This window comes from Ambystoma mexicanum, chromosome 10 (assembly GCF_040938575.1).
Source record: "Ambystoma mexicanum isolate Mex_15411 chromosome 10, UKY_AmexF1_1, whole genome shotgun sequence".
NCBI classification, from domain to species: domain Eukaryota; kingdom Metazoa; phylum Chordata; class Amphibia; order Caudata; family Ambystomatidae; genus Ambystoma; species Ambystoma mexicanum.
In genome coordinates, this window is record NC_090932.1 from 556368398 (window position 1) to 556387076 (window position 18679).

Sequence of the window (18679 nt, forward strand, 5' to 3'; positions counted from 1 at the left end):
AAACAGAGGGCTAAATAAAACCAAAAAGAACAGATACACAGAATTTTAATTAAATATTAGCGTTCAATTATGCGTTTGTGAACCTGGGGGAACCCACGACTGCACTACACCCATCTCGATGCTGCACTGCCCATATCCCCATGACAAAATTGCAAGTCATTGCAATATACCACACACAACACACAATGGCCCTCATTACGACCCAGGCGGTAAGGGGTTTACGCCGGCGTAAACTTCGCCGACCCTTACCGCCTGAGTACGAGTTCCCGTAGCGCCATGGTGATTTTTACGCCTGCTTTTTGCAGGCGGTAAAATCCATGGCGCTAAGGGACTTGTTGTTAATTACGCCACCGTAATTTACGGTGGCGTAATTAACGCCTTCCCCACTCCCATTATGCCCTATGGGGCAAAAATGGGAATGGGGAAGGGTAAATGGGGATTGGGGACTTACCGCCCCGCCAAGGTCGGAATGGGGCGGTAAGTCCGCCAACCACCATGGCGGAGTTGGCAACTTAGCGCCATGGACCATGGTGCTAATAGCACCATGGTTCTCCGCCAAGGTCGTAATGAGGGCCAATACAATTTACCCCACCAATATTGTCACCAAATTATAATTTGACTTCTTCGTGTACAAAATCCTCCAAAGTCAAACTTACATAATATTCAGCATTTCCATTGTATCAGCGTAAAACAAACACTCTGTCCACTTCAATCAATTTTCATAAAATGAAATTATATGTTCCTTTCTCCAATTTTTGAATGGTAAACGTTATCATATTTGAAAGTTTTACATACCTCCCTTCATGAATTCTGTTCGCAATTCTCCCTTTGTTTCAAGGTCAAAAAACAATTGAACCTTATACTGTGTACCATGCGTGCGTCTGCTCAGCTAGGAAACAAAAATTCTACGGCGCTGACCTTCACTCAGAATGGGAGCAGATAGCGCTTCACAGCACAGAGGCATTACAAATATTTTTGAAAAACATATGAATTGTTTGCTACCATTCACCAATGCGGGCGACCCACAGTCACGCCACACCACCTGTCAGCTCACCCCATCTCCTGTTCACACAAAAACCAACATCATACTAAAGTGAAACAGCCAACTCTTAATCCCCAAGCGCTTCTGCACACCAACACACTCCCCAAATTGCATTTTGCCTCTGTTCGCCGCCACACTGTCGGCGGATCCAAGATGGCGAGCGCATCAAAACAATGTGACGCACCTCATGCCTCACCCCAGACAATCAGAGAACACGTCGTGTGTCCGCTGACATCACGCAACCTGATTAGCCAATCGGTGTCCTGTCTGCGGAGCGAACAGGGAAGTGTGTCCGTGCAGCGAACAGGGAAGTGTGTCCGCGGAGCAGACCTAGATATCACTAATATTTTACCTTACGTTTTGGCCGTTTATAAAAAAACTACTGAACGAATTTACACCAAATTAACAAAAGCACTCTTTCGGGACTAAGCTGCCAATTTGTCTATGGGAAAAAAAGAAATGTTGTGACCCCCCTATAACTTTGCCCCCCCTCGACCAAACCTCATGTATTTTTTTTTTATGTGATTTTTTTTATGTGATTGAAGAGGTATCTTTCATGTCTAATTGATTGAGAATGTTTTTATGAGGTCTTTATACAAATTAAAATATGTAATTTTTGCAGAAACTTTCTGTCCCAACTATTTCAGTCCATTCTAAAGCCCTAACTTGAATTAATGTTAGTTACCGTGAGACACCTTTTTTGCAGTGGTTTTGCTATTTTTTGTCCCAAGGTGTCTGCGATAGGGGTGTTTCCACACACAGTTGAGTGTCAGAGGATAAATAACCAGTCCTTTAGGAAGATAATTTTTTTTGTTTGTAAATTTCTTTATTGGCATTTCAGATAACAACATAAACAGCACAGAACCTTTCCCCACTCCCACCACTCCAACACCCCCGGCGCACTTGAGAAGGTAGCCTTAAAGAACGTATAGGGTAAGCAGGACCACAAAACCATTGTTATGTAAACAGTCCAATCGGGTTGCCCACCACACCTGCGAGAATGTCATGCTCGATTTGTACAGTCCATAGATCCGGTATCAGGGATCAAGTGGAGACCTCGCCACAGAGTCAAGCACCATGGGGGGAACCCCGTGTAACAGGAGACATAGAATCATCCCTCCCCGGTTGATTGAGAAGGTACACCAAATATGGATCCCACATCTGACTGCTATTTTGGTGATTACTTCGTAGCACCCCCCAAAGCACCTCCATATCGTTACAGTACAATATGTCCCCCGACCATTGTTCAACCGTCGGGCTCCGCTTCCGCCCCCACACCATGCCCACCCGGCGTTCAGCCAAAATCAAGAGGAGACCCACCAATTTCCTAGTCTCTTTGGGTATTTGTTCCGTATATCCCAGCAGGGCCACAACAGGATCCGGCGCTAATCGCTGCCCCACAATGTCCCCGATCACCTCAAACACCTGCCGCCAAAAGTGCTCCAGTTCCCCACACTCCCAGGCCACATGTAGAAACCCCGCCATCTCCCGACCACACCGCAGACAAGCCCCTGACCTCTGGGGGAAATAGCGTTGTAGCTGAGACGGGGAGTAATAACCCTGATGCAAAAACTTGAAATGGATCAGTTTATAATTCGAATTAACCGCCCCATTCCTGGTCATCATACAACAGTCCTCCCAGACATCAACTGGTATTTCCTGCTCTAAGGACCTTTCCCACAGTCCCTTTGAGGATGTTCCAACACTAGGCCTGCCCCTCAATGCCAATCCATACAGTTCGGAGAGTATATGTCTCCCTATGTCCCCCATCACCCTATCAAGCACCACAGCCACCTCAGGTGGTTCGGGAAAGGTTGGAAACAACCTCTGTAGCGTCACCCTCAGTCTATCATATAAAAACCCATCCAGGGCTGTCAAAACTCCCCTTTCCTTCAGTTGATCAATAGAGACAAACCTCCCCTCGGGGAACAGCTCTCCCCATGTAGTGACACCCAGCCGCTTCAACATAGCCACATACCTCTCCACACTGGTCAGGGGAATCCCGGGGACAAACAATGGCGGGGGCTTTGGTGAATATAGAAGACCCCCACTGGGAGCTCTCTGCTATATCGCCCAGGCCCAGCATGTCAGCTCCATCAAATTCCAAGGGTTCCGAGAACGATTCGGAGCAGTCAGAATGACCGACCTCAACAGTGCTGGGGATGCGATAGTTCTCACTATCTCCACGTGCCTATGTTCCGCTGCCATTCCGTACAAGTATCGAAGATAGCTGGCCTGTGCCACTTTATAATATAACTCAAAATCCGGATGAGCCAACCCTCCTTCACGAACTGGCACCGTGAGTTTCTCCCAAGAGACCCGAGCCTTCTTGCCCGCCCATATGAACTGCAACACTGATGCCCGGAGATCCCGAAAATACTTCTGGGGTACCTTTATAGGTACATTCAAAAACACGTACAAAAATTTGGGAAGAATAGTCATTTTAACCACCGAGACCCTACCGTACAGGTTAAGCGGGAGCGAGGTCCAGCTCGCCATTGCTCGTTTGGCTGAGTCCAGAGCCTCTGCATAGTTCATAGCATATACCACCCTTTCTTCTCTCGCCACCGTAACCCCCAAATATCGAGTGTTGTGCAGATCCCATTGGAATCCCCAGTTATCTCAAAAGTGGGACACCCCCGCGTCAACGGGAAAATTACTGACTTACTGGTATTCATGCACAGCCCCGAGAGTTCACCGAAGCGCCATAGATCCGACATAATCGGGTCAAGATTAACTTCAGGATGGCGGATGAACAGGACCATATCGTCCGCATATAACGATATAATCACCTTATGGGTATGCAGCTGAACCCCGCGTTGCAAATAAAACTCCCGAGCCGACTCTGCCCATGGCTCTATCGCCAGTGCGAAGAGCAAAGGGGATAGCGGGCAGCCCTGACGTGTTCCTTGCTCAAGCGGTAGTACCCTGGAGTTCCACCCATTCACTCTCACCCTGGCTACCGGATCAGTATATAGAAGTGACACCAGGGATATAAAGAACCTGCCCAGACCCAGCCTTTGTAAAACAGTAAATAGAAACGGCCATTCAACAGAATCAAATGCCTTGGCAGCATCCAACAGAAACGCCACCACCGGGTCCTCCGCCGCCAGCGCCGACATCAGGCCAAACATTCTTCGCAACCCAAAAGAGGTCGATCGACCTGGGATAAATCCCGCCTGGTCCGCCCTCACCAAAATAGGCATCAGCGGCGCTAACCGTTTCGCTATAACTTTCGCCATGATCTAATTATCCAGATTGATAAGCGAAATTGGGCGGTATGAGGAGCAGTCCCCTTCTGGCTTCCCGGGCTTTAAAAGTACAACCACTACGGCTTCCCTAAGTGTGTCAGGTAAGAGCCCCATGGATATTGCCTCCTGGTACATCGACAGCAGGCGTGGAGCCAGCCTCTCTGCATAGCACTAATAAAACTCGGCTGTGAAGCCGTCAGGACCTGGAGATTTCCCGCCCGGTAAAGATTTAATAGCATCCGCCACTTTCTCCAGTGTCACAGGCCTATTCAGCCCCTCCCTCTGCTCCTCTGTACACCAATATAACCCCACCTCATCGAGGAATGCCTCTAACTCCGCTCGCGTCGCCGTTAATTGTGATGAGTACAAGTGGCCATAGAACTCTTCGAATTCGTGGGCAATGCCCTCATTGTCATAATGATCAGCACCGTTCCCATCCGTGATCATTATCACCCTACCATCCCGCCCGCTCAGTTGAGTTAGCCTAGCAAGTGACCGACCCGGGGCTTGACCCTCACCATATTTCCGAGGAGCTACTTTATCCCACATATATTTAACCTCCCTCTGCGCTAGTGTCTGATACTCCTGTAGTTTCCGTTTGATGGCACCCTGCTGAGCCCGATCCGGAATGGGAGCCTCTCCTTGTAGCACCCGTAATTCCTCCTCAGTATCAGCCAGATCTTTCCGCAGCTTTTTCAGGATTCCCACCTCCTTAGCTATACATTCACCCCTAATCACACACTTAAATCCCTCCCACAGGACACCAGCAGATGACACCGACCCGTCATTGATCTCAAAGTATGCATCTATGGCCTTCAACAATTCTTCCTTAAAGAGCTTATCCGTAAGCGCTTCACTTTTAAACCTCCAAGGAGGCCTCACCTCATCCCGAACCTCCAAACGGATTGACAACAAAACTGGAGCATGGTCTGATAAAGTGCGGGCTAAAATACCCACCCCAGCGGATCAGGGAAGGAATGCCACCCCAATTCTATGACGTTCCAAATATTGCAAAACCTTCCGACATTTGGGCAAATTGTTAAGACCCCTGACATTCCAGGTCATAAAATGTACTGTCGCCATCTGCAGATGACAACCCATACCCTCCCCCTGCTCTGACAAACCCCACAGTCCCCCAGTCTCTCAATGCACCCCATTGGTCCTCCCTGCCCCCCCTCCCGCCACCCTATTCTACCGACAACCCCCCAACTCGTCAGTGGTCGCTCCCACCCCCCACCACACCCATCTGCCCTCCGCAACGAAGACCCTACCCCCCACCCTTGCTGGAACCCTCAACTCTCCAGCTCCCCAACTTCTACCCACTCATTCATAAACAGCTTACGCTCAGGGGGCAACTACGAGCCCAACCTCCCCACGCACCACCACAGGATAGATGTCTCTGCTCTTGAAACTAAGTTAAACTGCTGAAAGCGGCAGCAACAGCACTAAGTTTTCCCATGCCCAAGGATGTCAGGCTTCCCCCCTCCGCGACCCATGAGACTTTGGCAGCATGTCAAGAAACGAGGAGGCCTCCTCCAGAGATTGAAAAAACAGGGACTTCCCTTCGTGCACCACCCGTAGCTTGGCAGGGAACAACATTGCATATTGCAGGCCTTTGTCCCTCAGCCTTTTCTTTACTTCCATAAAGGATTTCCTGGCCGCCTGCACTTTGTCCGAGAAGTCCGGGAAGAATTTAATCACACCCCCCTTATAAGACAAAGTACCTTTTTCTCTAGCTTTGCGGAGTGCCACATCCCTATCTCTGTAGTTCAATAGTCGGGCGATCAATGGCCGAGGTGGAGCCCCTGGAATCGGGCCCCGGCCACCGGGGATCCTATGCGCCCTCTCCACTACACAGAGCGGGGAGAAGCCATCTGAACCCAAGGTTTCCCGCAGTATTTCCTCTACCAGAGCTTCCATGTCCCTCTGACCCGTCGACTCAGACAAGCCGACAATCCGTATATTATTCCGGCGGGACCTTGATTCAAGATCGTCCTGCTTCTCCTGAAGCTCTCTCAGGGCTCTCTTGACTTCCGACATTTCCCCTGAGACCGCCGCTGCTACCCCCTCCACCCCTGACAGACGCCCCTCCACCTCATCTAGTCTTTCTCCCTGTTTGTCCAACCTGACCTGCATATGGTCCACTTTGCAAGTCAGAGTATCCAACTTGCCATCCAAAGATTGTATCCCGGACTGTAGTTGTAAGAACATGGTCTTGATGTCCTGAAAGGCAGCCACCGGATCCGGTTCGAGCCCCTTGCCTGGCCTCTGTGCCGCTTCGCCCGCCAAGCAGCCAGATTTGGACTGCGTGGGCATCTCAAAATTCAATTTAGACTGCTGTTTAACCCCTTTCCCCGGCTTGGTCATGGCTAGCATCAAGACCGGGATGCAGCGGCACTATACAGGGTGCGATGACCAAGGCCCGGGGGCAGCAGGAGTCTTGTACCAGGTAGGGGAACAGACACCAAAATCCCCCAGAATCCGTCTGTCTCATATAGGAATGACCACAAATTACTCCTAACAAAGTCTTGCCTAACTCCACACCATCCAGCTGGAATCTCTCCGCTTAGCAGCCCAGCACCACAGCTGCCACCGCCTGCAGCCCCGCACTGCACCACGAATCCCTTACAGTCCCAAGCCCGGCAGCGGCCAAGTTGTCAAAGGCCAAAAAGGTGTGGAGAGGAGAATATTCTGGAAAAGCATGGGCTCAGGGAGCGCCTTGTGAGTGAGTTATATGCTCCCCCTATCGTGCGTGCACACAAGAGGTCGCCTCCAGGCATCTAGTAGCACCGCGCAGTACTTTCCAAGCGAGCCTCGCAAAAATCCAGCGGGTGCAAGGCACCATCCCCAGGACAAATACAGTATACCCCCAGTGTAGGTCCTCCTGGGAGCCGGTGGATCCAATAGGATCATCTCTCAGTGCCTCCGACCTCTCACTTTGAACCAGCCACCAAACCCTCTAGTCACTGGGTCTACCGGTGCACTCAGCCTCCAGTCCTCGAAAGTCCTCACAGCATACGGGCCGCTGCTGCAAAAAGCGCCACCCGCCGACGGCGAGACGGCCGGCCCACCGCTGCCGCTACGCTCCAGGGCCAGCAGCCGCACAGCAGGGGGGGGCAGCGTCCCCAGGCCAGGCGGGCAGTGTTGTTTCACCCACCCTGAGACCCCTACCATCCCCGGCAGGTAACCCCCACGGCACACAGGGCCGCCACCAGGGAGGGGGGAGAGATCGGCGCTGACCCCGCGTTCACCTCCTTCGCGGCGGCTGCAGCCGCTCACAACCTCAGTCTTGGCCGGTGCGCAGGTGTCGCACCTCCGCCGTCCCCGAGGCTCGCGCTCCGCAGGCAGGCCGACGGCTCCGTCCAAGCCAGCGATCCGTTCCTCTCCTGCACCTCCGCAAAAAGGATGCCCCGGCAGGTCCTGTCTCCTCTGCTACCAGCGTCCAGGTGGGGGGGGGCACCGCACACCACTTGTCGCCTACAGCCGCCTTCCCTCGAGCGGGGTCCCGGAGAGCCGCTCCGCGGCTCCTCCGCAGGCTTGCACCTCCCCCACCTTCCGACAACGCAGGCCTCCTCCACAGCCGTACACCGCTCGCTGGGCACCTCGTCTGACTCGCTGCTGCACTTCACCGATCTTCCCGGGGGCCTGACTAAAAGTAGCTTTTAGTGCCGCCACAAAAAAGCAGGAGAGCCTCCGCAGAGATGCTGGATAGTGTTCCGGATATGGGATGCGCTAGGGAGCTTCACGGGCCTGCGGCCATCTTGGTCGGGCTCACTAGCGCCCCCCCTAGGAAGATAATTTTTAAATAGCGGAATGGGTAAAAGGCTTTCCGGTGGCATAAACAAAAGAATACTGGATGGATCTCCTTCAAATATTAAGTTTAACTTTTTGTGGCAAAGGATAGGTGGGGGAGGGGTACCAGGCCACCTAAGGGTTATAGGTTTCATGAATAAAACTCTCATAACTAATGTTCCTCATCTATTTCTAAAGACCCAAGCAGCTATGCTTTTATTCACACGTCTTTGGGCAGCCAGTACTCACATATGTGACAGTTTGGAACTCTATCCATCTGACACTTCCCGCATTCACACAGCTTTTGAACATGTCCCAATGACATTCCAGAAAGCCTCAGTGGATGTCTGCACACACTTTTACATGTTTCCTCTGAGTTGAAACCACGCTGCTTATGGATGGACGGCCAGAGGTGATTCTGTGGAAAGGCAGCTGCTTCCCGCCTGCCATGCCCATCACATGCAGCAAAGAAATTATCAGAGGAGGGTGTTAGGCAGAATCACCTGCAGTACCATTTGGGAACACTACAGGTAATTAGGACTACAAGTGTAAGCACAATTTCACCTTCGGTACAAGCCTGTACTACACAGTAAAGTGGTAGCAATGGCTGAGCAGCTAGACTTATCTCAAGAGGTTAAGTGAGCAGTAGAACAAGTTACACAAAGGACCAACCAATACAGTGATTCAAGTAAACACTTACTCATGGTTTCTTGGTAAAAGAATATACATTTATTTACTCAGTCAGTTATAAAACATTAAACTAGCATAAGCAGCTCAATATCACACACTAATAATCCACAAAAATCCAACCGGTAAGTAATTGAACAAGTTTAGCTCAAAAATGAAGTGGGAGAAAAACGGCACTTCAGATACTTAAGAAGGGAGGGAAAAGACAAGGTTACGAGAATAGACAGCCCAAATACATTCATAGGCAGGGCAAAGGGTTTCATTTAAATACAACCAGCAATTCTTCTCAATAGTCCTGGGCCAAAGTCAATGGTTCAGAGTCTTTTGTATAGGATAGCATAGTTCTGGTATGTAACGGTTAAGTCATTGCCATGGATTTTTAAATGATTTGGCTAGACGAACAGTTTGACGAATGTTTAGGGAAGGACAAGCCTTCGTAGTTGAGGAAAGTTTCACATACTTTCTCGATGGCCGAAAAGATTTCCGGACCGCGTTTGCACAGTACCTTGTCAATGAAGAAAGCTGTAGCTGAGGCAGTCGTTCCTGGCAGTTCGAGCAGATCTCGCTGTTCCTGAGCTTCAGTCATGGGGACAAGAAGGAGGACGTCAGGAGGTTCCTGCCCTGCCCAGGGAAGAGGCCAAAAGCTGCAGCAAGACGTCGGTTTAAGGTGTGAGTGTCTAAAAAGTCCACGAGCTGGTTTCCATCCCTCTGGCTATCCGGTTTTCAGCAGCACTCTGATGAAAATTCGACCAGAATAGGACGTGTGCAGGTGGCTTGCAAATTGGTTGTTCTGACCAACTCAAGGGAAGAAGTTAACCTTGAAGGGCTTCTGTCGTCCGAGTTTCAGGCAATTCGGACCTGCAGCAGGGCTTCACCGGTCGTCCAGGAGTTGCAGCAGTTCTCTTCCTTCCTCTCCTTCGGTTCTTTCATTCCAGTGGTCGACTCTGCTTTCCAAGTCCCAAAGACCTGCTTTTAAACAGTTTTCCCCCATTCATGCCAGCCTGGCTGTCACTCACACAGCAGGGTGGCTGTCCTTGCCGGACAGCCAGCCAGCCAATCACGCCAGAGTGCATTCAGGTCTTCTAGGAGACTAAGCACAGGGAGTTTCAGGCACCTCCCTCACATCCCGTCCACCCCAGACACCCTGGCGCCAGAGGAGGGCTTCAGCACTGAAGCCTGCCAAAGGCCAACGAACAAAGCGAACAAATCTGGTTTGGCGCTCAGAGACAAACACAAGAAGGACCTTTCCTAAAAGAAATGGCAAAAAAAGATTACCAAAGTCTGTTTTTACAGATAGGTCTTGGGCGCCATATTGAAAAACATGGCTGACCCTATTTTTAGCTACCATTGCAAGCGGTAGGGAAACATCACAGTAATTGATCTAAACCACTGCCACCAGTCATTTAAAGTAGGAAAGGGTAACATTTTACTGTTAAATGAGTTTTTTGACTCAGGGGAAGCTAGGCAACCCCTCCAGCACTCTATAGTAAGATGGTGTGTGCTGGGTCAGTAAACTTAAAGAGACTAGTAAAGCCAATTTAACTTTACATGCCCTGGGAGACAGGAGTCAGTCCCAGGGAAGGTATTTAAACCTTGGGGAGTCCGAAAGACACCCCTGTGCTGCTGCACTAAAGGTGCTGTGTGCCACACAGAAAGAGATGATGCCATGGAGTTTGTTCAAAACACCATAACCAAAGAACACAAAAGCAAAACACACATCAAAATACATGAAAGAGTGGGAAAAAAAGGCTCACACTCTGTCCAGGTAAAAAATAAAATCCTCGAAATCCAGCAAAGTTGCTGGGGGTCTCAAAAGGTAAGGGAATTAGCACATTTGGAGAATTCTCCCTAACAGAGGTGGCTTGTACGGAAGAGGGAAGGGGCTGAGGCTCTACCACCATTCACATAAAATCTCAGCGGCCGCCTTGGTTGCTGGAGGCGCTGACTGATATTGAAAACAGATTGGCAGCCTTCATGCCCTCCTAGCCATCTTGCTGTGGTGATGTGCGCTGCACTCCTCCCTTACCGCCCTGCCTTTGCTTTGTACGTGTGCGTATACCTGTGAGTGACTGATTTGGTAACCGAGAGCCGTGACTATGCGCTGCTTTTGTTTAGTCCTCTCCAGAAGCTTGGAGATTTCCTTGTAACATGGTAATATTAAACCAGGCAGCCTGCGCCTTACATCAGCACGCTGCACAGAATCAAAAGGCTTCATGCAAGCTCAGAGCGCAAAGAGTTCTTATGAGGAGGAGTTTTGGGCGGGGGAGGCAGGAATGGGTGGGAATGGCCATAGGTATTAGCATGGCTATGGGCATACAATGGGTGGGCTCGTAACCAAACAAAACCTATTCACTGGGTGTCCCTCCTCAAATGTCATTCCTCAGAGTGCCTCGTCAGATGGCATTCCTCCCTATCTGTGCTTGAATCGGTAATCAAATGCAATATTTTGGGCTTTATAGGAGTTGCAAGCAACACCTAATAGCCCGAACTAAAAACAAAAAAAACCATCAGTTCCAAATGCAGGCAATATGCCTGCAAGGCATATCTCAGATATGTGGAGTGTCCCCCCACTCAGCAATGGGGAGTAGATATGCTCCCCTCATCCCTCCTGGTTCCTAGGACTCTAGGTGTTGAGCTCCTCGGGTCTCCCCTTAAGAGGGGGTTGATGCTTGGAGTTTAAATGGGTGAGCACTATCTGGCGCTCAGTTGCTACACTTCTGATTTTTGGATGCACTGTGGGCCGGTATCGCAGAAACCAAAGGTGCAAATGCACACAGAAGCTCTAGTTCAAATGAAAGGCATTTCTGAAGCATAGATTGAGCAAGCAAACTGCTTCCAAAATGCAATGTTTTAAGCATTTACCAAGTACTGCCCAGGCATACATAGGGCATGACAAATGTAATTTAGCTAAACAAACAGCCAGTGCACATTTTCTAAGCTGTTTTGTAAATGCTTAGAGAAGATATGAAATGTTGGTAGAAAAGAAATTCTTCTCCCTGCCTTGGAACTATTTAGATGTTGCAATTTCCATTCATACATGCTCGCGAAATGTCAGCCATGTACCTTTTTAGTTTTGGCTATTAGATGTCACTTGCAACAGTCCAAACGATTGCATTCAAATCCAGATTCAAGTACCCATAGGGAGGAATGGCACATGACGAGGCACACAGAGGAATGACATATGAGGGACACCGTCTGTAGGTTTAGCCCAGCCATTACCTGCCCACATTACTGTGCTTATCCGTATGGCTATTCGCACACATTCCTGCCGCTGCCCTCCCAAAACTCCTCCTCATGCAAACTCTTTGAGCTTGCACGTTCGCTTTAATGAAGCCTTTCGCAGCATGCCGTCATAAATTGCAGGCTGCCTTTTTTAACTGATCGACGAGCAGAACTTTCTGTGTGTGCATTGCCTACGACGCACGTAACTGTTATTGGAGAATACTGAGCGTTGCAAATATGGGCTGAAGGTGACTGGCTTGGAGGAAGGGCCAATGCAGTGCGTTGAGAAGGCTGGCTGGTTGCAAAGTGAGCCAATCAGGTTACAGCAAAGCCCCGCTTCTCTGCCTATTCACTTAAAGGTTTTTTGGAGTCCCAATCCCACCAGTATCTTAATACTGGAATGCAGTAATACAGTAATACTTAATTTTGGAATGCAGATGTGAACAAGAACTAAGGGCTAAACTGTTTGTTCTGTGTCCCAGGATTTACTGCAGCTATTTAGTCCTAAGATAACCACTGCATTTGTCCATTTAGCCTTTCTTGCCAATTATTCCTTTGCACATGCCCCGAGCTGCGCTTTCTTACTTCCCCACAATTAATTAGCATGACACAGTATTTCGTATGGCATACTTGGCCGCAGTTTTATTTCCATCACAACAGAATTATTGTACACATTTTGTGAACTTCCGTCTGCAAGTGTGGAGCTTGCTCCTTGCCGGATTTCCCTTGCTTCCCCCTATACTTTTGTATAGTAGGCCCCCAACTTCCCCGACCCTTTGTACCTGAGCCTATCCTGCCCGTGCAGGTGTCGTGGGTGGGAAGAGCGCCGTTTTTTGGGGAAAGCTGAGCCTTATTCGTTATCACCAGACGCACCCGCCGTTTAGGCCCCCAAGAGGCGCTGGTCCGGAAGAGCGAAGACCCATTCCGGTTTCCTTCTAGCTCATCCAGAGTCTATCCTTTGTGCTTGGTTGCCCAAACACCGCCAATAACACTGTACATCATCCTGACCGTCCTGCGACAGCGACATCCAGGTGTCACCCTCCTTCTCTGCCCTTTCGTGGGTGGGTGGGTGGAAAACGAAATCCTTCTTCACGGCGAGTCAGCAGGGTCCCACTGCCAGAGCGAGACGTTCTGCAGTCGGACCCTTGCTGCTTATAAGGCGGCTCGCCCCGCCCACTTCCTTTTTTCAGCCCTTCGCAGGCTTTTGGGTTATTTTGGCACCTTGGCGCCGTTCCGCCCCTGCCCTCCCCTTTCTCCGGGGGAGGGTAACAAGTCTCAGGGGCCATGACCCTTCAGCGGTTAAAATGCTGCCTCCTCCATTTATTTTTTGGTTTTCCGTTGTCAGCGACAAAAACCAGGCAGTCATTACGAATACTAGTAAATGGTAGCAGCATCTATTTTTTTTGTACGAGCCGGTTTGTTTACACGATGATCCCTTGACTTAATGATTGCAACCAATAGTGTCTTTACCCAACGTGTTAACGTAAGAGTATCCTTAGTAAGTTTCAGTAGACAAAAAAAAACGTGGTGAAAGCATGCTCGTTTTCCAACAAAGGGCCTTTTTGGCAACCATATGGGAATTGTAATTTTCAAAAAGCAAGCAAAGTTTGAACAAAGAGAAAAGAGCCAGCCACTTGAAATTGTGTGCGTACAGCCCCCACTTGGCCTGTGTAACTGCAGAGTGCGGGGGCTGGCTCTGCGGTGTGCATGGCCGGACACCACCGGGATCTTCACACAGTGCTTCTATCTGCGGGGTTGCAGCCTCTTCCTCAGCCTCTGCCTGAGCTCTCCTCTGGCAAGCGGCAACTTTTGGGAAAGTGCTAGCTGTCGATTTTGGCATTCATTGCACTATGACTTCAAGCTCAAATGTGTTTTAATTATGGGCTATTCTGATTTTAAATGGTAATTCAAATGTGTGGTATTTCGCTTCTTTCAGGGGTGTAGTTTTAATGTCCTGAAACTGCTCTGGTATGGCTAAGTTACTCAGAAACTTTAAAATTAACTTGTTTAATTTGGACACATTTAATGATTTATGTCGTCTTGCAAGTGCTTATTTGCCTCTTATGCAGTGTTACCGTTTTAACCTACTTCACTACTGCTGCCCCGCGTGGTGTCAGCAGTTATTTTGAGACCTATTTGGAGAACTAAGGGAGGTTTTGTATTTAATGGTGAATGTTTATTTTTTTACATTTGTAGGAACAGGAGGGAAGGTAACTTTTCCTGTGCCGTATTTGGCCTAGTCATGAATGATATATCCCATCAAATGTGCTTAATTTCTAAACTGAGGCACTTCACCAGCTACACAACACTATAACAGAGGACACCAACCAGCCAAGGCAGTTGCTTTCTTGTCATCCCCACAACATAATTTTTGGTAATGGTTTCCACCAGCTGGAGATCAATCGTAATTTTTACTTTGGGCTATTGGGTAGTGTTTGTGCCATCTATAAACTGAAACTATTGCATTAGAGTACAGATGGGGAGAAAAGGCACAGGAGGAGGGACACAAAGCTTGTATGGGTTGTTTGATTGCCCATGGTCATGCTAATACCTATAGACTTTCCCTCCCAGTTCCTGCCCCTCCACGCCCAAAACACTTCCTCGTGGGAACTGTTTGAGCTCACTTTATTCAAGCCTTACCATCAAACTTGCACGCACGCAAACTGCCTGCCAGTGTTTTTCCAAGACAGTTTTCTGTGAGTTACTGACTTTATTGGAGCTGCAAACTTTCTACTGGTGTAATAAAAATGTCTTAACCAGATCTGCCTTTAGCCACTTGATGTATAAACTCTACGCATGTCATTCAATGAAGTCCTGTTAAAAACGAGAATTTTTTATTTTATTTTGTATTTGCATTATGGTTAGCAAATAACCTTTTGCAAAAACACAGATACACTTCACAACGATACAATACAAGGCTAGAAAAACATAAAAACATACATTTAAACAAATTTTAAAATAGAAACGATAAAATGTAAAACTGTAATAATTATGGCTATTTTCTTCGAATTCAAAACCCAATTCCATAAATCTTGTGATAACAGACATCATAGTTAATACATCTAGATAATATTTGCTTTTTCAAAGGAATTAAAATTCCTCATGCAACCAGCAAATGTTTTAGTGTTTAAACAAGCAAACGAGCATTGGAAAAACCAACAGTTTTGGCTTGTGTATAAGTAGTAGGCATTTGCCAGGTACTGTAATTGGATGCCGAGGTACTTTTTGTCCAGTTAATACCACTACGGTAGTGCCTAGAACGTGCCTTTCCTATGCCTAAAAAAAGCCCAAACTATTGGCATTGCCAATGCGTGTTGTTAATGGCGGACCTGACGGTCTCGGCTAATGGGTTATTATGTAGTGTTTTCTACGATTAGTGGGTCCTCGTCCGGGGCTGAGACAACCTGCTCCTTCTCCCGTGTATCCTATCAAATACACAGTGCAATATTTTTATCTCACATTAAACTCTTTAAGCACTCCCTGATATTCGTGGTTTAAAATAAATATGTACGTTCTAGATTGAGCAATAAAGAGATACTTTCGCTAAACAATGTTTTTCGAATTTTCATCGTGCGGAAAAACGAGACAAACGCCAATAAACACATTTTACTTAAAAACAAAAAACATTACAAAAACGCTTCTGGAATTCACAAAACCACTGAAAATAGGCAACACTAACTTTAATTTTGTATAGAGGTGGTGAACACCAGGCGCACCTCACCTGAAACATCTCGGGGTGCATGTGTCCTATTATCGGCCTTCCCCCTGCTGCCTGGATCCGGGGAGGTACATTGGAAGGTCCGGGTCCCAGCATCAACCGCTGTGGGACACGGAGTGGTTGTAGAAGTGCAAAGGGAGGGTCAACTTGGAGCCGCAGCGCAGAAGCCATGGTACGAGCACAGTACGGCAGCGAAATAAAGCTCCTGCAGTTAGCTGTCTGTTGGAGCAGGACACAAGTGCCTCTTAAGGTTCTGTGCATCCTTAAAAAAACTTTGCTCGGGGACAGAGCTGCTGACGACCGACCCTTAAACCCTGCCTGTTAGTCCCTCTCTTATCTGTTTTAGAAGCACCTCATGCTCTTTCCGTGGCCTTCCTAACCACTCTTCGGCCGTTCAACTCGTGTTCTGTGGCAATGTATCAGCGCTGGTCAAAGGACAACTAACAGAAGCCAGGCAAACATTAACCTTGAAGTTAATTTCTCAACACTACCTAAGTCTGCCGTGCAAAAACAAAATGAAGTCTTTTGAAATAAAAACTAATGCTCCTCTCACCCTCTCTCCGAATCTCGTTATTTTACTACAAACTAAATACCGATAATCAATAGACTTTTATTTAGGCAGTTTCAATATGGCCATAAAGACATTGACAAAAACAAATAATTAGAATCATGTACACAGTTTTAAATAATATAAATGTATCTAAATATATTCAATTGAGTCTTTACACGAATCATACTAAGATGTAAACTGATCACACGCTCAATAGTTTACTGTCACTGTCACTCCTTTTTCTTGAGTATCCCCTTTTATTGTCAAGCAAACCTTAAAGGATAGAATAGAGCCAGCGGTGGACTGGGATCCAAAAGTGGTCCTAGAAATGTTTTTCAATGTGGCCGCATATAACAAGCAAGACTATCTTTGAAAGTAGCCTTTTTTTGGGGCAGAGGGGTTCTCTTCCCGAGGAAAATTACAAAAAAGCACATTTGTCTTATACAAAGATAAAAAAGTAGTTAAACAAACAAAATATGCGCACACACACTCGAGCATGTGCGGCCTGGCATTCATGTTCGCCCCTAAATTGCTCAGTAACCAAGTTCATCGGCCAGTGTGCATCACGTGTTCAAGTTTTTCCAGGGGAATATCATGCCCCATCCCAAATATGTTCCCAGCCACAACACTCCATCCTACTCTTAGAGAAGATGCAGTTAGGAGTACTTGTGAACACAAGACCAAAAAGTGTACTGCATGCGTGCGTGCATGCATGCATTTTTGAATGTGACGCTAGCAGTGTTAGATTTTTGAATTATACTGAATCTGAGTGTGTGTGTGTTTATGTGTTCGTGCACTCACCTGTCTGACTGAATATGTGGGTCACTGTTAAGATGGATTTCTAAACTCTGACTTGGTGGACAGAAGTTTAGGAGGCCGCCCTCTGTTTAGTGAAACAGGGGAACTTTCTGCACAAGCCAGACCAAAATAGGTAGCTTGGCAGGCGGTCAATAGTAAGTCTCAGAAGGGGTGAGTGATCGGAATCCCACAATGAGCCCACACAGCAACGAAACCATAAATTATTCTTTGCCAAGTATATATGAAAAATATCTATACATTTATTGTTGGCCGGACCAATAGACATAAACTTTAGTAATGGGAAACCAGTTATCACACAGTATCCTTATTCTATACAATATATATACATTACGTTTCCTAATGCACTACAATGGTAAAATCTAGCCACAACCTGTAAAGGAGAGGGTTGAATTAACAGTTATAGCAATAAGCAATTCTTCATAGTTTGTTCCCTAACTTTTGAGTTCAGACCTAAGAGTGAAGCCTTGTGCTCAACAGTACAGTTGTGTGTAAAAACGCACAATCGCACAGATGAAGCAAAAAAGGGCGTCTTCTTGGGAGGGCTGTAGCAAGTCAGGAAGGGGCTTGAGGTGATGAAGAATTGGTTCCCACTATTCGAGTAGGCCCTGCCCTTGGCAGCAAAGCAGTGTTCAAATGGTGAGAATAGCTAGAGAGTGCAGGCTAACCCAGCCAAGTTTGAATACCTTTTTTAAGGGATACTTGTGCGTGAAAGTGATCGGTGTGCAAGGGAGCCACCAGGTAAGTGATGCAAGTACTCACAGACCATCAGCCGAGTCCAAACCAAACTTTGCCAGTTTAGTCGAGGTCACTAGAAGGTTGGAGTCGTGCAGTTTTGCGGTGATTCGGCTCTCAGCGGATTGTAAAGGATTCCAATCGGGCGTCACACACCGGACCAAGACTCTTGCCCTTAGCCTCTGATGTAGTGTTCAACTAGAATAATTTTTCTTTATTTTCTATGAATTTGGATTGAGCTGGCACCCAACCCGTTTCACACCCCCTTTTTACAAATACCCTGTGTCACAATGGACCTTGAACCAGGCCGTTAGGTAGGAATACAATATTTCTATTAAAATTCAAATGAGATAACACGATTTTAATATTGGGCAGCAATCACCAATGGAGTGATAATTACAGAATAAATGATGAAACACACTTAGTTTGACCTTCTGTTATAACATATCCAAAGCACAGATGACTAGGAGCAATTTTACAGTTCGGTAGATAGCACCCAAGTTAATATTCCCCCTGCAATGCTCCCTCAAACCCAAATTAATCGAATTCTGAGTGGATAGAAAGGACAAGCAAGGAGTCAGGGATATTAGTCAGCAAACAGAATTAAAATCCGACCTTCCCTCACAAAATAAGATTTTAAAACCCTTTGCAATTGCATAAAATGACACCCCGAATTGACAAATAATTGAATTCATGTACAGTTGAATCAAGAGGTAAATATGATTCATCTCAGTATCAGAGATGTAATATCACTAGCAACTACCAGGCAAGGTATCAACAACGGGCATACAGTTCAGAAAGCAACTTGAAAGTAAGAACACAGTGCAGCCAAAATTGAAAAGTTGCATTTTACACTTTTTGCAGTT

The 18679-nt window shown here is 47.4% G+C and overlaps 1 protein-coding gene across 1 annotated transcript in view; it reads right to left on the bottom strand.

The window, feature by feature from the left end:
* AGXT (alanine--glyoxylate aminotransferase) overlaps positions 1-16099 on the bottom strand; it is a 1153507-nt gene extending 1137408 nt beyond the window's left edge. The window contains exon 1 of the mRNA XM_069618136.1: positions 15716-16099. Within this exon, the coding sequence (XP_069474237.1) occupies positions 15716-15973 (258 nt within the window). The 5' untranslated portion in view covers positions 15974-16099. The remainder of the gene's footprint in view (positions 1-15715) is intronic.
* Positions 16100-18679: the final 2580 nt, after the last annotated feature.